This window comes from Lactuca saligna, chromosome 1, assembly GCF_052625555.1.
Source record: "Lactuca saligna cultivar CGN05327 chromosome 1, ASM5262555v1, whole genome shotgun sequence".
Lineage (NCBI taxonomy): Eukaryota > Viridiplantae > Streptophyta > Magnoliopsida > Asterales > Asteraceae > Lactuca > Lactuca saligna.
This window is the reverse complement of record NC_136417.1, coordinates 51,936,686-51,951,810: the sequence shown is the minus strand read 5'-3', so window position 1 is coordinate 51,951,810 and position 15,125 is coordinate 51,936,686. Positions and strand designations below refer to the sequence as shown.

General features: G+C 36.0%; 3 protein-coding genes and 1 long non-coding RNA gene across 5 annotated transcripts; 1 reads left to right on the top strand and 3 right to left on the bottom strand.

Annotated features, from left to right (window-relative positions):
* The first annotated feature begins 1,674 nt into the window (after window positions 1–1,674).
* LOC145036116 (expansin-A15-like) lies at window positions 1,675–3,127 on the top strand. The gene is made up of 3 exons (XM_078984596.1): window positions 1,675–1,920; window positions 2,042–2,354; window positions 2,489–3,127. The coding sequence occupies exons 1-3, from the start codon at window positions 1,809–1,811 to the stop codon at window positions 2,796–2,798; spliced, it is 735 nt and encodes a 244-aa protein (XP_078840722.1). The 5' UTR covers window positions 1,675–1,808; the 3' UTR covers window positions 2,799–3,127.
* A 23-nt stretch (window positions 3,128–3,150) lies between these two features.
* Window positions 3,151–4,186, bottom strand: LOC145036124 (uncharacterized). Its single transcript, XR_013678422.1, has 2 exons — window positions 3,516–4,186; window positions 3,151–3,420 (listed from the first exon to the last, which is right to left on the bottom strand). It is a non-coding gene; the product is annotated as an uncharacterized LOC145036124 (long non-coding RNA).
* A 403-nt stretch (window positions 4,187–4,589) lies between these two features.
* LOC145036098 (uncharacterized) lies at window positions 4,590–6,412 on the bottom strand. Of its 2 annotated transcripts, none has more exons than XM_078984579.1 (7): window positions 6,312–6,412; window positions 5,676–5,838; window positions 5,556–5,606; window positions 5,379–5,430; window positions 5,234–5,292; window positions 5,074–5,119; window positions 4,590–4,951 (listed from the first exon to the last, which is right to left on the bottom strand). In XM_078984579.1, the coding sequence occupies exons 2-7, from the start codon at window positions 5,742–5,744 to the stop codon at window positions 4,833–4,835; spliced, it is 396 nt and encodes a 131-aa protein (XP_078840705.1). In that variant the 5' UTR covers window positions 5,745–5,838; window positions 6,312–6,412; the 3' UTR covers window positions 4,590–4,832. The 2 variants fall into 2 exon arrangements, with proteins under 2 accessions (XP_078840705.1, XP_078840702.1); XM_078984576.1 differs by having other exon boundaries at window positions 5,676–5,789; window positions 6,312–6,409.
* A 416-nt stretch (window positions 6,413–6,828) lies between these two features.
* LOC145036108 (Vps51/Vps67 family (components of vesicular transport) protein) lies at window positions 6,829–11,122 on the bottom strand. Its single transcript, XM_078984587.1, has 6 exons — window positions 8,639–11,122; window positions 8,367–8,561; window positions 7,993–8,279; window positions 7,740–7,919; window positions 7,476–7,653; window positions 6,829–7,381 (listed from the first exon to the last, which is right to left on the bottom strand). The coding sequence occupies exons 1-6, from the start codon at window positions 10,853–10,855 to the stop codon at window positions 7,244–7,246; spliced, it is 3,195 nt and encodes a 1,064-aa protein (XP_078840713.1). The 5' UTR covers window positions 10,856–11,122; the 3' UTR covers window positions 6,829–7,243.
* Window positions 11,123–15,125: the final 4,003 nt, after the last annotated feature.

The following is a 15,125-nucleotide window of genomic DNA, read 5'->3' as shown; positions in this document are numbered from 1 at the left end:
CACCGCCGCCGACCCACTACCGTCACCGCCCCACCCACACCTTACCACCGCTACCGTTTTTTAAAAATGAAAACAGATAGAAAAATACACATCTAAACACGTTTTCTAATTTTCTAAAACTGAAAATGAAAACTGAATAAGTTTAACTAAACACGTTTTCTAAATTTTTCAATGAAAAATGAAAACGGAAAACGAAAATCGAAAAGGAAAAATAAAAAACGAAAAATGAAAACTGTTTTTCCGTAACTAAACGCAACCCTATCTATTATACCTAGTTCGTTCCCCACAACTTCCCATGCCCATATATTCTCGCGTAACGACTTATTAGATAAAATCAAAACTACATTGAAGATGCAACAACATAATATTGTCATGTTTTATGTTCAAATTTTGACATAGTTACTAAATGGAACTCAACATTTTTATATATTTTAAATATTTTGTAGAAAAACGGATAAATTAAAAGCAATAGTGAGATTTGGCTCATGGAATTCGGCAACATATGAGGGTTTGGGCTTGAACAGAGGTGGATTTTCCTTATTTCTCGATTGTGGCATACACGTTTCAATAGACTGATTTTATGTCAATGGTCCATTTCAAACATCAACTTAATCGATCCAAATAAAAGGTTGTTACAAAAACACGTAATACAAAGGGGACAAAAACATGGAGTCCACATAAATCCATTTGTCAACAAGATTCGACATCGTAGGCACTTCATCCAAACCCAAATGCCAACCCAAGATGTTCAACTTTATTGGAACAAAATTATTCCATCGACTTTGCACAACGTGACCCCCCAAAGTACCATTATTTTAGTGACTTTTTACATGTATTTACGTGTGTTGCTGATTTCTTAGAACTAGTGATCGATCACAAACCAATTTTGATCTTATGAAATTAGGAAATTATATGGGATAAAACTTTGTTATGTGTATGTGTAATGATGATATTTAAAGTATTATTAAAAAACAGAAACGAAACTAAACCCAACCAACAAAGGCTAATGACCTTTGAGCCCTACGAATCACATCATATTTGGATAACAATTTTTTATCCAACGTAAAAGAGATAGAAAACAGAAGTTGAGTTCAAGCTGTAAAGTATTCTATTTATTTCATCTTTCATATGCTGTAAAGTGAAATTAGACCCCTACAAATCGCATCATATTTGTCCCCCATGCTTTTCACTTTTCACAATAATCTTTTGCACACCGGTTTTTTCCATTCAAAAAGTTACATATCATCAACACACTTTTCGTATAGATTTATACAAGGGATTTTTGCTTTTCCATCTTTCTTTAACTTCAACAAGACACAATGCCTAGGGATACAACACTCATTTTATCGTCATACTTTAAGAAGGATTCCTTTCAATTTTATTTTTAGAAAAACTCTGCTCAAAGACATCAAGGATAATGCAATTACAACGCAATAACCATTAAAAATGAAGTCCCACTTACACAGTACGCCGCGTTCTCAACTTGTCTTTAACGATTTTTTTTTTTTTTTTTTTTTTTTGAGATTTTAAGAAAGGAAAACAAAGAGATATATTAGAGACAAAGATGGGTTTTGGTTATAACAAAAATATTCCTCTTATTTACCCCTACAATTATTAAATAAAACAAGAGAGCAGTATAAAAGTAGTTCCATCTTTCCATGCTTTGTTTATAAATATAGCACCATTCATCACTTCAACATCTTCAACTCACTTCTCTTCTAAGAATCTAAGTCCAAGTTCACAAAGAGTCCAATAGAAGTCCATTTCTCATTTTTTTTAATCATCACTTTGGAATTAAAAAAAAAAGAATGAGTTTTCTCAATCTATGCTTACTTCTTCTATCCACCATCACAAGTGTTAAGGCATGGTCTAACGCGCACGCCACCTTCTATGGAGGTCACGACGCCTCCGGCACAATGGGTAAGAACATCAACAGTTCTACACTGTCCAACCCAGTTAAACCCAACACTGTTTGGCTCAACTGGGTTAACATGTTTTTTGCAACTTTGATTTCTGTATAAAAATTGTAATTTTTTCACAGGGGGCGCTTGTGGGTACGGAAATCTATATAGTCAAGGATACGGTACAACCACGGCCGCACTAAGTACAAGTCTCTTCAACAACGGTCTCACATGCGGTGCGTGTTTCGAGATCAAGTGTTTTAACGACCAAAAATGGTGCCACCCGGGATCAATCATTGTCACGGCTACAAACTTTTGCCCACCAAACAACGCGCTCCCTAACAACAATGGTGGTTGGTGTAATCCACCCTTGCATCACTTTGACCTCACCCAACCTATCTTCAACCGCATTGCTCGAGAAAAAGCCGGGATAATACCAGTTCAATATAGAAGGTAAGACTGTCTGATAAAACTGAAACATTAAGTGGTAAATGATATTCTGACAGAGATTCTATCAAACACGTTGAATGTTGATGGATTCAGAGGTTATCAAACAACTCGTAACGTTTTTTTATAATTTTTTGTAGAGTTGCTTGTAGAAAGAGAGGTGGGATTAGGTTCACCATTAATGGGCACTCGTATTTTAACTTGGTGCTTGTGACCAATGTGGGCGGAGCAGGTGATGTCATCTCGGTGTCTGTAAGGGGGTCGAAAGGTGGGGCCACATGGCAAAAGATGAGTCGTAATTGGGGTCAAAATTGGCAGAGTAACAGTTACCTTAATGGTCAAACTCTATCGTTTAAAGTTACAACAAGTGATGGCAAAACCGTAATTTCAAATGATGTTGCACCTTCGAACTGGTCATTTGGGCAAACATACACGGGAAGACAGTTTTAGCATCCTAATTCCTAACTCGAGATTCTACTCTTTGGTTGTTTATGTTACTAATTGGTTCATTGATTTTTATAGTGATCAAGATCCAATTTCATGGGCTCTTTTTAAAAAGCCCAGATTGGAAGCCTGAACTATACTACAAATTCTTAAAGAGTGTTCGTAGTATGATTTGAAAACCAACAAGGGTTGGTATTTAGTATGTGTATTTCTTAGTGAATCAGTAGTTGTCTGTGTTGTAATCATGCTCAATATTGGAATGAGTGTGGTGCTAAAGACTGATCCATTATTGGTTTTAACTTTTGAGCATATCATTTGAGGGTTTCTTTTTCAAATTGTCTCCTTTTAAGTTCAATAATGCTTTAAAAAGACTGTTTATTGTTATAAGATGATGAAAGTAGAAGTTTTACAACTGAGAAATATGTATATTACTTCAGTATAAAAGACATGTGAATCTAATCATCTACAAAAGACTACGAATTTATGTTGCATCAAAGAGAGACAACATACAGCAACACCGGAGATCCAGAGGGAGGGACAGCTTCAACCACCAACAGCCGCTTTACTCCGATCAGATTTTGAATTTCGGGCTTTATTCCACAAACTAACAATCAAGCAAGAATCGTCTCTGGATCAAAGCAAACACAATTAAGAATATAAATAACAAATATATGACACTTTATTGAGAAAAACAGCATTTTGATGTTGAAAATCATAGTTTACTTTTACAAACAAGGGGCTTCAATTTGAAAATCAACAGGCAAAATCCTAAATTGCCTAAAAATATCGATCGATTTCGAAAAAAGGCAGGGGCTTTAATTTGCAGAGACTAAAAACGAATGGATAAATCAACTAAACAAAGAAAAATAATTTGTTTTGGTTAGCCCGCGCGGCCATCATCGCCCCGATTATAATCGAATTTATGGCTCCGGAAGCGGGCAGTCGTCATCGCGGATGACCGGAGGAACTAAGGAAGAGAAAAGCGATTAGGCGAACTGAGAAGATCATGACGGAGTCTCCTGCAACCATTAAACACCAGAAGATGTCGTGGATGGGTGACAATATCCGCCATGTTTCTCCGATACCACTATCACCATCGCCGCCGTAGTCCCTTTCCGGTACCGCTCGGATAAGATCAAGTAGTGTTAAACCTTAGCTTTAGGGTTTTGTTCTCATTTTATACACCCTGACACCTGATCTATGCTGCCCTAAAAAAACTTTTCATCTACTACCCTTTACTTAAGAGAAATATCAATTTTACCCTCAAGGTTCGTTAATCTTTTTTATCCTAACACCTGTGCATCCAATTTTCAAATCCCTTTCCTCGTTTATTAAAGAAAATACGAATTTAGTATAATTGTACAATTATTTATTTTCAAAAAAAAAAAAACCTTATTGCCATCAAAATCACAGATGTATATGGGCTTCGATTTGGAGCCTACGTGCATCTACAATTCACAATCATAGATGGTATAAATTCATGTGTTAGGGTTTCGTGGCATAAATATATTCATTTGTTTTTTTTTTTTTTAATTTTATTTTAGGGTTTCGATCTTTCTTTTAAACACAATTGATAACCAATAGACATTCTTAAAAAAAAAATCACATACTATCCCCCAAGTTTGGCAGATTAACAATTCTTACCCTCGAAGTATACAATGATATTCTTTTTTGGCCTTGAAAATTCAGACACACGAGGTGATTTGTCTTCTTTAAAATTAGTGTAAACCAAATAAATGTGATTTCTTAACGATTTATGACATATATAATTAACTAATTATATATCATATTTCACCATATCTCAATAACATTTTAATTTTTAAATGAGCTATTATGCTTTAACCCCATTGCTAACAATATACAGTCATGATCATAATTTTATCAAACACCCATCATACCTTTGAAAATAATCACCTACTAGTCTACTATATATGTGTTGAGTTTCAAAACCAAGTCCCAAAAATTCAAAACATGTACATGTGGTTCAAGCTGTATAAATCCAGATCGAAGATCGAGTCAACTCAGTGATTCACCATTTTGTTACAATGTGGAGGAAGTTCTTGATTTGCTGATGTCATCATCTTGAGGAGGTGGCGCTGACGAGACTGCTGCGTGATATGATGAAGCTGCAAGTTGAGTAAGGGCTGGAATAGCACCACCTACAAATATTTCATTCGATAAAAACAAAAACTAAAACATCAATTTCTTTTTTTAAATATTTATTTAAAAAACTTTTATACATATAACACTGGATGTCTGTATCCAGACAGACATCACTCACCTGCTAATCCAGCACAAGCTGATGAGAATACTATCACTGGTGGGGCCTGCATCAGAATAAAGAATGTAAATATTAGATAAAAATATATATATATACTTTTGTAGGATTAAACAAAAATTAAATAAATGGAAATTATTTAGTTCCCATTTAGTAAGCTTACACCAATCAAGAAATGCAACCACATAGGTCCTTTCACACGCCTTTGAACAATTGGCATCACTACAAGAAAAGGAAAAAGAAAATGATTTATGTGAAAAAATAAATGGAAAATAGAGTAAAGAAATGAATAACATTGATGTTTATACCTAGATTGAATCCATAGAATGCACTTGACACACCACCAACAGCAGAACCAATCTGGTTTGTGATCAAGAAAGATCAAATAAAGAAAGTTTATAGAATCTTTTTCCGAAAAAAAAAAAAAAAAAAAAAAAAAAACATATGTGATTTTTAATAAATAAAAGAAAAAAGAAAAGGAGTACCATGGAAAAGCTATCTCTGATAAGAGGTCCAACAGTCCAAGCACTGGTTTCCTGCCATTGATAAGAACAATATAACACACAGAAGATGAACAAAATTCATAGTTTTGTTATGGAAGTTACCATCTCCTTGGTGAGAGGACCTGCACAGTGTCTGCATCTCAAAGAGTTTCTAGGATCTGAATCTCCCATCTCAGCTTCAGTTCAGTATATAGATTTCTTCCCTTCTTCAGTGTTCTAAACCCAAAGGGATTAAAAAGTGAGGAAACAAAGATGCCCTAAAAACCTATATTTCAGGTGCAGAGAATATAATCAAAAAGCATGAATTCGCCACCGTGATAAGTTTTGATCGGAGTTGGTGATGCAACAAACAAATGAATCAATTCAAGCAACAGGAATATTGAAGCTATCATAACAATTACAGCAGTAAATCAAGTCAATCTTGTAAAACCGAAAATTATTCAGTACATAACTTCGAAAATAACATAATTACAATAATCAAATCGAAACTAACAACAGGATTATCAAAATTGTCATTATTGTGAGAGAGAAGCACAGATGTAACTGTATGAAACCTCAAGGAAGCTCCATAGAATTGTCAATTTAATCAAGCAAACGAACATTTTGATTCAATTGAACCCTAACACTACAAACTAATGCTTCCGAGGAATCATATGATTCATACATATAAAAATTAGATGATAAATGAAAATAGGTATAACGAAAGATGATCTACACATAACAGAACGTAGAACTCACCGGCGGAATCACTTCTCCGTGTCAATTCGCTTGGAGTTCCTCGTCGTTGGGAAGAAGATCGGTGAAATGCGTTGGGGCGTGATTCGCCTTCGTAGTGTAACTAATAAAGTTGAAAAGTGACAGTATAAGGCCACGGATTAAGAGTAAACTACAAAATTAGTCCTCAAACTATCTCACAACCTTCAGCTTTGACAATTTAAAGTATATTAATTACTTTATCAAATAATGTATCATTTTTTTTAATGATCATTATATGCAACTTTTAATCATTTAATCGAACTTTCATTTTGTAACCAATTTTTACCATGCTATGCTATGTCAATTTTACATAAAAAGGTAACAATGAATGTCTCTCAATCTCTCAAATTAAATTATCAAAAATAACTCTCACTGTTTTGTAAAGTAATAACGTATGAAAAAAAGTTCTTTCATTTTGTAAAATGTAGAGTAAATAGCGTATGCAGAAGCTGCAAATAAGTCGCGTCCAAATCTCATTTAACAAATAATACAAAACATATGAACTGTTAAAATTCTTGAATTGATCCAAATTATAAACACATAATACCAAATGTTTCCAAACAATGAAAATATAATAAAGTCGCTATAAAAACAGTATACAAATATGTGTAGTCCACACTCTTCTAAGCTTAACCTCTTCAAACTCCCCCTTTCTCTCTCTCTTCTATTTGCTTTTCTTCATAAAATTTAAAACACATGAAATTATAATTTCAGTCTTCACCTCGTTTACACACACACACATATCCCAAAATTTTACATCAACAAACATAACCCTCCTGAAAATATTCTCTTTACAAATAAATCCCCTCGAAGCAGCAGTTCATGTGAGACCTTAATTTGTCACCCAAGTGAGTTCCCATGTTTTTGGAACTTGTTTAATTTGTTGGAAAATATAATATCAATAAATCCAGATTTTAATCTGATCTTCCAGCTGTAAATGATGAAAGAAGTCCAGCTGCTTGAGCAGGTAAAATATCCCCAAATCTCCCTACTTGTCCTTCTGTCAGCATCGATCCTAGTTTCAACGTACTCTCCCCAAATCTACTGCCAACCTGGCATTTCAACAACAATATTTAAAAAAAAAAAAAAAAGACATTTTTTTTAAAATTACGATTTTGCCCTTGAAGACGATCTCGATCTACCTACCTGCATGAAGGACTTGAGGAAAGGCGTTGCAACCCCTAAACTTGTGGTGTCATGATCCATATTCATATGCTCATTTTGTGTATAATTTCTCCATGAATTACTTGATGATGTCACACTGTTGTCTATAGATGATGTTGATATAGGCGATTTACTTGTCCCCTTGGATAACACAGGAGCACTACATACCAAAAAAAAAAAAACAACATTAATAATAAATAATAATAATAATAAACCAATTTAATAAAAGATGAATCATGAATGAACCTGATTGGAAGATATTTGAAACGAGGAATTGTGGAGCATCTCATTATATTTGACTCTGAATTTGTAGGCAATTTTTGCATGGTGTCTGTGTACATACGATTAAGTTGCACAAAGAAACCAAATAAAACAGCATGTCTCAAGTAACACTGCTTCTCGTTTTCCATAAGATATGGCTCATACCTATACACAGTTTTTAAAATTATATTTTATAACTATGTCACGAATATAAAATAAATAAATTAAAGAAACTTACGTGAGCCAGTCTATGGGGTCTAGCTTCTGAGAGAGGCGATTTGCCAACTCATCAAGGCGATCTTTCATAACTGTTTTTGTTTGTTGAATAACATCTTGTTTTCGTCTGTATGCTGTTTTTGTTTTTGATGTTTTTAAGGTTTCGTTTCCTGTTAAATCGCCTCCGGATAGAATGTCAGCAGTGAATCTTAGATCAAGTAAGATTTGGAGTACTCCTTTTTCAGACACACGGGTTGTATTTGTAGTAGATTCATTGTTTGAGAGGAAATTTGTGTATATATCAATCACCTATATCAAGAAAACAACAAGAATATGAGTAATGAGTAAATAAACTTATGTCAAGAAACACAAATTATTGATTTTGAAAATAAATACCTTTTCGAGTAATTTTGAAGCAAAGTTTTGTAGAATTGGTTTATCAAGAACATGACCTCCAACTCGGTGAATTTCTTCAGAAGCTTGAAACAAATATGAGGTGATGTATAAAGAAGGCATTGAAGGAAGTGAGATCTTCATCTCTGATGGGTGTTCACTAGACTCCTCTTGTTTAACCACTGTGTCCTCCCACCCCTGTAAATAGTTATAACATTTTTTTTAACAATTTACATAAATGTAATGTGGAATAAAAACTAAAAAGGAAAACTTACTCTCAATGGTGTGGTTGCAGATAAAGATTCATCATTTCTGAGGCTTTGAGAAAGGAGAGAAGAGAGTTCATCTGAAACCCAAGTTATCCACAGGTTATGAGCTTTGATACAAAGATCTTGTATTGTTTTTTTAAGTTCAGGAAGCTGTGGGCTTGAAGTGTCATCAACTCCAAATAATGCAGAAGCAGTAAGTGAAGATTGTCTTCTAGGTGAGGTGAGAATTTTCTTTCCATGGTTTTCAGAAGTGAACGAATCAAATCTTCCACTAGAATACCTCAAAAGTGGTGATACTGATCCTGATCCTCTACTTTCATTCAACCATTGTCTAGGAGAACCAAGGATTACAGGAATGTTTTTAGAGTACTTTTGGAATGCAAACAGGAGTCTTCCAATGAATAGTGATCTTTCAACAATTATAGCTGGAGATGGAGATGATGATGATGATGATGATGGAGGTGATGATGATGAATTAGTATTACCCAATGTAGCATACAAGTACTCCAATTCATGCTTGAGCTCTGTAAGTATGGCTGAAATGCTTTCAAAACATTTGCTTTGTAGATATGGTGTTAGTTTGTTCAATCTTAAAGAGGCTTTTGGAGATTCCAAGAAGCTTAAAAGGTCTTCAAGAACATTCTTGCAGTGGTTATCAACTGCCATTCTGATTCTCCCAACTTCATCACCAAAGTAAGCATTTAGACAGTTTTGATAATCATTACCCACCATGGATGCTTTAGGACTTGTAACTAAACCACCTCTTTTGCTAGTTGGCTCCATAAACCAAACCCCACCACCTAATGGAGACCTATTCAAGAAAGCTTGAAAGTCAACTTGGTCACCAGAGATTGTGAGGATGGACTCTTTTACATTGACTATCTTATTCATTTCATCAAATCCAGAGAGAATTATAGCTTTCATTCTTGATGCAAAAGCTTCTTCAAAGATTTCATCCCAAAGATCATCATCATTGCCTAAAACAAGCTCACGGGTTCTACTCCATGGCATTTCAATCTCTGAACCAAAAACGGTTTTCAGCCACTCCAAACTCCCTGCCAACACATCTTTCCCTTCCATGGTTTCTCTGATCAATTTCTCAGCTGCAGAAAGCTGTTGCCCATTATCAATGGCATCAATTAGGTAACGCCCATTGACCTTGTTGACAATCTCCTTCCCACAACTCCTTAAGAAGTCCAAACAAGCTTTGGAAATGAAATCACGATCCAGCATTACCATTATGGATTCCAATTTGTCCCTAAAAGATTTCCATAATCTTACTTCTTCATCTGGATTTGGGATCCCACCAAAGAGCTGAGAAACAGGGGGAGAACCCAATACTGTCTTGTAGAACAAAGGCATGTCGCTCAAAACCTGCAAGAACAACTCTCCTACATGTGCTACACTAACCTGGATCACCTTCAATACTTCACAAAACACCATGATCACATCCTCACTAGCCACCTTACAACTACCTAGTTTCTGAGAAACACAAGACTTTCTTGAATCAAGTAACAATTTCAGAACCTGAGCCGGATTGAGTTCATCGATAACTGAAACAGCAGCAAGAGCATCAGCATATGCAGAGATCTCGAGTCCTACGGCTTGATCTAGCAACAATCTCTCACGACTTCTCTGTGAGATTTGTGTTTTGAAACTCTCTACGATCTGCCATTGGTGTTGTAACAAAGGGAATTTCAATAACACGCTCTTGTTATCATCGTTGCTAGTTAAACCATGGTGAACTAATTTCGCGCGCATGTATCGTGCAGCTGCACCGACAAACATCGAATCGTCGAGGCATCCCCATATGTTTTCAGGTGTATCGACTATATACTTAACACGGCACGCAATGCCGTAGATACGAGCCCTAGCAGGGTTTGAAGATGCAGAATTAGGGTTAATCGTGGTAGATGAAAGGGAATGAAGGATACCATCGTGAACAGCGGATATATTGCTAGAGATGGAGTGGCAGGATGACTTCATGTTGACGATTGAATCGGCGGAATCGATCAGATCGCGGTAACGGTTACCGACAAGCTGCCGGAGCTCTTCGCTCTTGTCTTGGATCTGTTTTCTGGTTGCGGCTTCGACATTTCGGATTTCGGAGATGGGTTTGGTACGGAAGAGAGATTCCGCATCTTTTGCTGTTAATGTAGATGGAGACGACGGTGTTGATTGTCGCGGAGAAGGTGGTGGTGGTGATTGCCCTGCCACTCTCATGGTGGTGGTTGTTGGTGGCAGATCTCGAAATCCCTATTTAAATTCACAATTTTGCTTGTATGCAGATCCAATTCACAGAATTTTCTCACCAAACGTGATTCATAATCGATTACAATATAGATTTCGTCAACAAGTTCTTCTCGTAATCACAGTCTCGTGAAGAATCAGAGGTTTCCTATGAATATCGCTTCTCTATGACGGGGGTATAAGGTTGGGCCTTTAGCCCACCGAATTGATTTCAACAGCCATTGCTGGATACAAATTCTAGGGAAGATTTTGAAGGTTTTACATAGTTAGGGGGCAAATATAAAAGTTTCAGCCTCTAGTATAACTTATAACTATCTTTTACATAGTTAGGGGGCAAAGGGGTGAACGCGAACCAGACGGACCGGTTCTTGGACTGGACCGGTTATGGAGAATTTTGTGAACCGTGGATCGGACCGGATGAATCGTGTCCGTGTCCGTGTCCGGGTTCGAGTCCAGGTTCGGGTTTTCCGGTTCTTGGATCCGTTTGGACTGGTACAACTTTACTTGTATAGAGTACAAATCATTAAAATAAAGTTTTGGGTTTCATAGAACTCGTTAAAACAAATATGTTGTTGAGTTTGATACGATACAACTTGATAGAATGATTACATTTTCGTTTCATGCATAACTTGTAAAATTAGTTTTCCAAATAAAAGCAACTAATATATAAATCAAGTTACCAACAAAAGTTAACAATCATAATACAAACATACAAAAGTATTACTGTAACACCAAAAATCATAGTTTAAACTTTAAAATTAATCAAACTATCAAACTTTATAAACTCACAATCTAATCTTGTATTAGTCGCTTCCCCATATCATTGTCATCTATATCTAATATGTTCAAAGCTTGTGCAATCTCTACGTAAACACAAATGAAAATGTTGCTAGTATTTAATAAAAATTAATAATTGTATAAAAAAAGAACAAAGATTGAAATTTTTTACCCAAAGCTATATCATCATCGTTCAAGATGTCATCAACATTGTCAATTATTGAATTTGTAGACTTTCTCACCCAATCTTGGGTGCATAACAAAGCTTCAACTATCAAAGTCGATAAACTAGTCTAATACTCACTTACAACTCTACCACATATGCTAAACGCGGACTTGGACGCCACACTTGAGATTTGTATCGCCAATATGTCTAACAAAAAAGAAATAAATTGTAACAACATTAATTTATAAAGTAACTATGAAAGACTAAAAAAAATAATCACCTTTCGAAATCCGAACAACTGTCGGGAACCTAATCGCGTTTAGTCTCCACCACCCGAGAATTGAATTTTTTTTATATAATTAACTATATTCTCTTTCAAATAAGTTCGAAACTCGTTATTTGTTGGATCCGAGTTGCTACATCCCGTACAATGAAAATCACTGAAAAAGTCGTTATCATCATCAACATCAATGACATTTTGACTCACTTCTTGTTGAGATGATCCATCATTGTCAAATCGTTTCAAGTATGTCATAAATAAATTATCCATCCTATTCTCAATTTCTCGGACCATTTGACGTGCTTTTATGTCTATGTCCGCGGGGGTCAATGGCGGTTCCATCACTTCCATGTACCTGATCATTTTTTTAAAAGCATGTAACAAAAAAGGTGATTTGGTGGTAGGATCAAGTAAAACCGCAAAGTACATAAAATTGTTCATCTTGTTGTATGTACCCCAATACTTATCGTATTTCGTCTTCCTGTCTTTTACCATTTCGAGAAACATTGGTTTGGTTGACCAGTTTCTTAAATGTAAGTCTACATCTAAGACTTCCCGGATAAAAAGATTTACTAAAAGTTTTGATGTAGCCGAAACAAGCTCTGTTTTTGTCTTGAATTTTTCAAAGAACTTCACCATTTCAGTTATAACTTCAAAGTTACAATTTTCGGTACTCTACTGAGATCCCTTCTATATGATTTATCTGTCAAAGATAAATAAAATTCAAAATTTTAGTCTAAAATAATATCTAAAAAGCTGAAATATTTCAGCTTTGATAGCTCAACTTTGAAGGATTGTAACTCAGTGAATATAATACCAAAATCAACAAAATTATAGTCTAAATTCATCTACAAACTGTGAATTATACGTTGGAAAAAATCGCGTGTCAATCCTGTTAACACATATATTTTGATGTATTTTCTATGTATTTAATTTAGTAGCCCATATGTGGCCCTTGGCCCATTGATGTATATTTGTATAAATACGTTTTATGATGAAATGGATTGCATGGATTTTAAAGACAATTACATGGTATCAGAGTGTGACAACCGTCAAATTTCGGTTAAGTCAAAGTCAACTAAAGTCAGCGAGTCAAGCCGTTTGACTCAATTTGCCCATGAGTACTAAAATTCACATTATGAAACTTCTACATAACTCTCTATGCTAATGAGAAATCATAAAGCAAAAAGTGCGAACATCTAGATCTCCTTAACCTAAAACTGTGCTACGTGGCGAGCCAATCCGATAAAACAATGTTGCATACTCATCGGGAGTGTGTAAGATCCTAAAACAAGGCTTAACAGGGTTTACAAACCTTGCCTTGCGAAGCTAGACACTCACAAATGCCACACTCGAAACCTCTCTCAATCGTTATCACTCTACCTCTCTCTATTTGAAATCTCTCTAAGTATGTGAAACTTCTCCCAAAACTCTCTTTGTATGAGAAATCTCTATAAGTATGTTAAATCTCTCCCAAGTCTCTCTAAGTATGTGAAATCTCTCCCAAATCTCTCCAAGTATGTGAAATCTCTCTCGAATATCTCTCTGTATGACAAATCTCTCCAAATATGTGAAACCTCTCTCAAATATCTCTTTGTATGAGAAATCTCTCCAAGAATGTCAAATCTCTCCCAAATCTCTCCAAGTATGTGAAATCTCTCCCAAATCTCTCTCAAAAGCTTCCCGTAACTTTTTAGAATCATTCGGGTCATTCCGACCCTTAACCGGGTCAAAAACGGCTTAAAACGGGATAAAAACAAGAAAAATGGACCTTAGGAACCGAAACCCTCTTATAAGGGGCGAAGTTCCTTAGGACCCGAAAGTCCTCTTAGGGACCGAAAGTGAGAGGACCGAACCGAGCCAGGAGGAACCGAACCCAAGAAAAGGAGAAACCGAACCCAAGAAAAGGAGGAACCGAAAGTACTGTTCACCCGAACCGAAGGTACTGTTCACCCGACCGAAACCTCTTGAGCCGAACCGAAACCTCTTGAGCCGAACCGAAAGTACTGTTCACCAAACGAACCGAAGGTACTGTTCACTACAGTCCGTTCGGTTCGCATATTCTCGCCTTTTATCGCCGAACCGAGCCTCGGTCTCTGATCTCTATTCTCTCGCTCGGTCTCTGATCTCCGCTCCTCGCCTCTCTGTTCTCTCCTTTCCCCTCTCGGCTCCTTCCTTCCTTCTTCTTCCCTCTCGGTTCTGCCTCCCTCTCTCTCGGTTCAGCACCAGAAGGCCGAACCTCGGCCAGAATTTCGCATATTTGCCACTTTTAGCCCATTTTTGATATTTTTAACATTTTAAGCCCGTTTTTCGTGATTTTAAAGCGGGATTTTCTCCAGAAATTATATTTTAACATAATAAACTCTAAATATTCATAATTTAAACACATTTTGATGAAAATCATTATTTAAATAATAAAAATCAAATGGGTGAATTATTAAAGGTGGAGTGTTGACTTTGCCTTATCCAATGTCACAAGCAACCACCCCACACCCACTCTTTGACTAACCACACCTCCCCACCTTACCTAGGTCACATCAATGTCCCTCACACTCAATTTACCCTCATTCCCATGTTTTTAGAGCTGGAACAAACATCCTCTCTCCTCATTTCTCTCATTTGCCCTCATTTCACTAAGAATCAAACACCACTTTTCTCTCAAACTTTTCCCACTCCAATTTCGAGATTCAAGGCTGATTTTCAAGTGTTCTTCCACTCTTAGTAAGTATAATTCATCCTCCTTATGATTATTTCACTTCATTCTACTCAAATCATGAATATCTTATGCAAATTCCATCATATTAACGTTAGAGCTTCGAATCTTCAAGTGATTCTTCAAGTGTTCTTGGGTTGAACACTTCTCTTCTTCAACAATCATCTACTGAAATCACTCAAGGTGAGTTCATACCCCTACATTTTCATGTTTTCTCAAGTTTTCAGGGGGGGAATACAAGTTAAAACACTAAGAACATAACTAGATTTTTCTAACAGCCTTCATCAGAAAAGTTCAACTCCATTCA